The sequence below is a fragment of the Oncorhynchus nerka genome, linkage group LG3, assembly GCF_034236695.1.
Source record: "Oncorhynchus nerka isolate Pitt River linkage group LG3, Oner_Uvic_2.0, whole genome shotgun sequence".
Classification (NCBI taxonomy): domain Eukaryota; kingdom Metazoa; phylum Chordata; class Actinopteri; order Salmoniformes; family Salmonidae; genus Oncorhynchus; species Oncorhynchus nerka.
Genome location: NC_088398.1, coordinates 19,138,935 through 19,142,613, shown reverse-complemented (window position 1 = coordinate 19,142,613; position 3,679 = coordinate 19,138,935). Strand labels below are relative to the sequence as shown.

General features: G+C 39.2%; 1 protein-coding gene across 1 annotated transcript; it reads left to right on the top strand.

Moving 5' to 3' along the window:
• Positions 1 to 110: 110 nt before the first annotated feature.
• On the top strand, positions 111 to 2,228 carry LOC115103691 (dynactin subunit 3-like). Its single transcript, XM_029624564.2, has 7 exons — positions 111 to 268; positions 585 to 669; positions 813 to 899; positions 1,031 to 1,114; positions 1,228 to 1,286; positions 1,401 to 1,460; positions 1,755 to 2,228. Exons 1-7 carry the CDS (start codon positions 167 to 169, stop codon positions 1,839 to 1,841), a joined length of 564 nt encoding a protein of 187 aa, XP_029480424.1. The 5' UTR covers positions 111 to 166; the 3' UTR covers positions 1,842 to 2,228.
• Positions 2,229 to 3,679: the final 1,451 nt, after the last annotated feature.

The window sequence follows — 3,679 nt, the reverse complement described above, 5'->3', positions numbered from 1 at the left end:
TTTCATTTACAGCTTGCAAACCACTGACATTTTCTTTAAGGACAACAAATATGGCGCCTTTCACGATCCGTAGATTTTTTTGCTATGACGCAATAATTGTGCGTCGTCGCCTGTTGGACGTCATTACAACGATCCGTATCCATTTGTTGTGCTCCCTGAATCAAGAATGGATAGGACATTTGAAGTTGATAACCTCGAAACGCGTCTTGAGACGCTGGAAAGTCGTATATACGGCGAAAAAAGGAACAAGGGAGGGAAACCCGTGAAGGTTTGACAATATTTTATATTAAAAATGCAGAATAGTGATTCAATTGGCTGCTAGCTTTGGCTAGCTAGCGAACGCCCTTTTTGCACACCTACTGTCTTTATACAATCAATGCGTAGACATCAATATTATGGGAATTGTGTGAAGAACAGCTATGCCAGGGCATTCCGACTAAGTTAGCTACAATCCAATATTTTAATGTCGAGCGAGTAATCGCTAACTAGATAGCTACATAACTCAATGCCAGCACGGCAATAACACGGTTTATTTTCACAAGTTTTGCTTTTTACTTTATCATCTAATGCACTCTGTTCCTTAGTGCGCGGATTCCCTCTCCAGAATTCAGGCCGCCCTTACAAACACTGCAAATAAGAGGGAACGAGTGAAGATTCTACACAAAAAGAGTGAGTGACATCTTAGACAACACAACTGTGTGACTTGGATGGGACACATTATTATCAGGACAATCACAAAGGAAGGTCAATTGTGATTATATTTCCCACATAGTAACTAGTATATATTCTACAACCTTTTGTTCTCTGTACAGTTGAGGACCTGCTGAAGTATCTGAACCCTCAGTTCACTGACCACATCACTGTTCCTGATGCCATGAAGCTGGAATTCATCCTTGCTGGTAAGAGTTTTTCATTTAAAATGTGAGTAAATGTTGCCAAATTTGGTCCTGCATCATGGTGGTTGAGTAGGCCTCCGTCATATGGATATGTGCCTCCAGTCTCAAATTCATGCACTTGTTTCTCCCCACAGAGGAAGACTTCCTCCTTTCCCAGGCCACCCTTCTGGAGCAGGTCAGCAACCTCCAGCCACTATTGGACAGCAACTACATCAGAGGTCAGTGCGAGGGAATTTAAGTACCATTACAATATGGTCTGTGTGAAGTGATGATAGATTAAATAGTGTTTGTTAAGTTGAATTGCAACTCATTGTAAAGTTCTTATTCACAGATGTGCCAGAGCATGCCACCAAGCTACAGCGTTTGTCTCAGATTCACATCAAAGAGCAGGTATGACCCCCCCCCCCTCTCTTTTCTTGATTTTGTCTTCCTCACAAGACACTGTAATTCACAAAAGTCAATCTAGCGTATCTTAGTGACACCATTCTTGTCATTTTCCCAAAGGACCAAACTGAGGCCCAGTCCCTAGAGGTGAAGAAGCTGTTTGAGGAGTATAACAAAATGGTACCTTTCCTTCATTATAATAGCAAATAATGGAATTATTGAAATGAATAAATAACACTGATCAAGCCAGAGGAAAATATATCTGAGGTTAGCTAGTGAAACTGTCGAGTACATTGGCTGTCATTGTCTCCTGACCTACTCGGTCAGATGAATAAGCGTGAGTGGTTGCTAAAAGTAGTTACCTAGATTGTGTTTTCTGTCAAGTCATGTTGAACTCTGAGAAATGTCTAGTCTGTGTTAAGGGAATGAACTGCCTAGCCCACCAAATTCTTTGAACCTTGACCTCTTTGGCAGATGTTCCTGCTGTCCAAGCAGTTCACCCAGTGGGATGAGAGCCTGCGGAAAGTGGAGGAGGCAAAGGGAATCCGTCAAGTGGAGTAGCGATTATGTCCAGTGATGACCGTTATGACAACGTCACAGCATGATGTCATCTGTGTCAAGTGTCTGAAATGCACATTAATGTAACTTGCTGGATATTATTGTTATTTATTTACAGCTACATCTAGAGACATTTGCATAGCATATATATATATCCTCTTAGTACATTTATTCAACATAGAATGTACCCATGCATTCCAACTCTGCAACACTGCTCCAGGCAGTCACAAGACTGCTTTCTTTCTGGGTCGCTTGACAGTAGAACATAGAGAAGAATTTGCACACTAACTTAATTCTTCTTCCACAAAGTCTTGGTTTTAAATGGTTTTATATCAGACATGACTGCAAATGTAAAGTAATTGCAATAAAATCCATACTGTTCAACCTGAACTATTTGGTTTATTTCTGTTTGTGCAATACTTTGTTCAATATATTGTTATAAAACTAATGTCTGAAACTTAAACTGTGCCTGAGAGTATTTTTCTGATGTTTGCATTTAATTACAGGTATTTCAAAAACCATATCTAGGACTACGAAGAGAAGACGTTTTACATTCGGAGGTGCAATTGATCCATTGTAAAAACGTATTTTTAGTCAAGGTAGGTTTCCATCCAATTTCCGACAGATTTTAATGCGAAACTTCTAAAATCTGCATAAAATAGTATACGCATTTTCCTACCAGAGATGTGTTTCCATGAAAATGATTTATTGCGGATAAAAGCCTATGTGTAATGAAGTAGTGGATATAAAAATCACGTTTATTGTAAAATGTCCATGTACCGAATGAAAAATACAAGTTCACTGGGTTTCCATTTTCAATTCTATTGATGGTTTTGTCAAACTGTTGTGTTACATAGCAAATGTGCCCACTTTTGCCAACTGCTCGACAGCTGCCTGTAGGCTACCTACGTTATGAGATTATTATGGATAACAGCCACATCGACCATTATGTCACCAGAATAAGACCATCGATATGTTTTGGAAAGGAGCATCAAGCTCTTCACGTGCAGTCATCACCCTGTTAAATTCATAATTTATTTTATCTGTAGCCTCAAACTGCATGGTTTCCCGAGTCGTAGTGGAACCACACAACATATCATCGCGTGACTCAAAGTTTACTTCGAAATTATCGTTAGTATATCAATATTTGCTCATAAAGAGATCTCCACCGCAATTTCTCACATAATTGATTTTATCAACGCAAATAGAGCCCACTATTTCGAACGAACAAAGTTGTCTGTCGGCATTTATTCAATTGTACCGGCATATCCTAATTCCATCAGCCCGTTCGTGATATTTTTCATGAGGCAGTTAATTTATCCACATGAAATTGTTGGATGGAAACCTAGTTATAGATATGGCTAGTATTTAAACAATTTTCAAATTGTGGGACAGAATCAACAAACATTTTGACTTCCCCTTGCCACTATTCAAGTCACGAGCTTGCTATCGTTATAGGGAGAATATTCTTCGCACACTACTCGCGTCCTCTATCCTCGCCTTCTCAAACCCAATTGGACGAGGAAAAAAAAGAGGTCCTTCCAATGGGTTTGAAGAAGGCGAGGAGAGAGGAGACGATTGAGATTCTCCCGCTGTCTAGCAAGCGCTCGGTAATGTGGATAATTTGGCAGAAGATGGGGGAAATTTTCATTGTAATTGATTAGTCCTTCTTGTCTAAAACTGGCACCATTGGTTATGTAGGTAAATCTTTTTCTGCAGAAAATATCTGAAATGCAGACAAAAATATTGCGAAATACAGGCAGACACCCTATCCCATTATTGGGCTATAGTAATGACTAATGTAATTAATTGTAATGAGTAATGTATTCTTATTAAATTTA

Bases quoted from the DNA above. Each gene is read 5' to 3' on its own strand.
- LOC115103691 (XM_029624564.2), top strand. From the start codon at position 167: ATGGATAGGACATTTGAAGTTGATAACCTCGAAACGCGTCTTGAGACG. The intron at 900-1,030 runs GTAAGAGTTTTT...TTCTCCCCACAG, and splicing joins GCTGGAATTCATCCTTGCTG to AGGAAGACTTCCTCCTTTCC. The intron at 1,287-1,400 runs GTATGACCCCCC...ATTTTCCCAAAG, and splicing joins AGATTCACATCAAAGAGCAG to GACCAAACTGAGGCCCAGTC.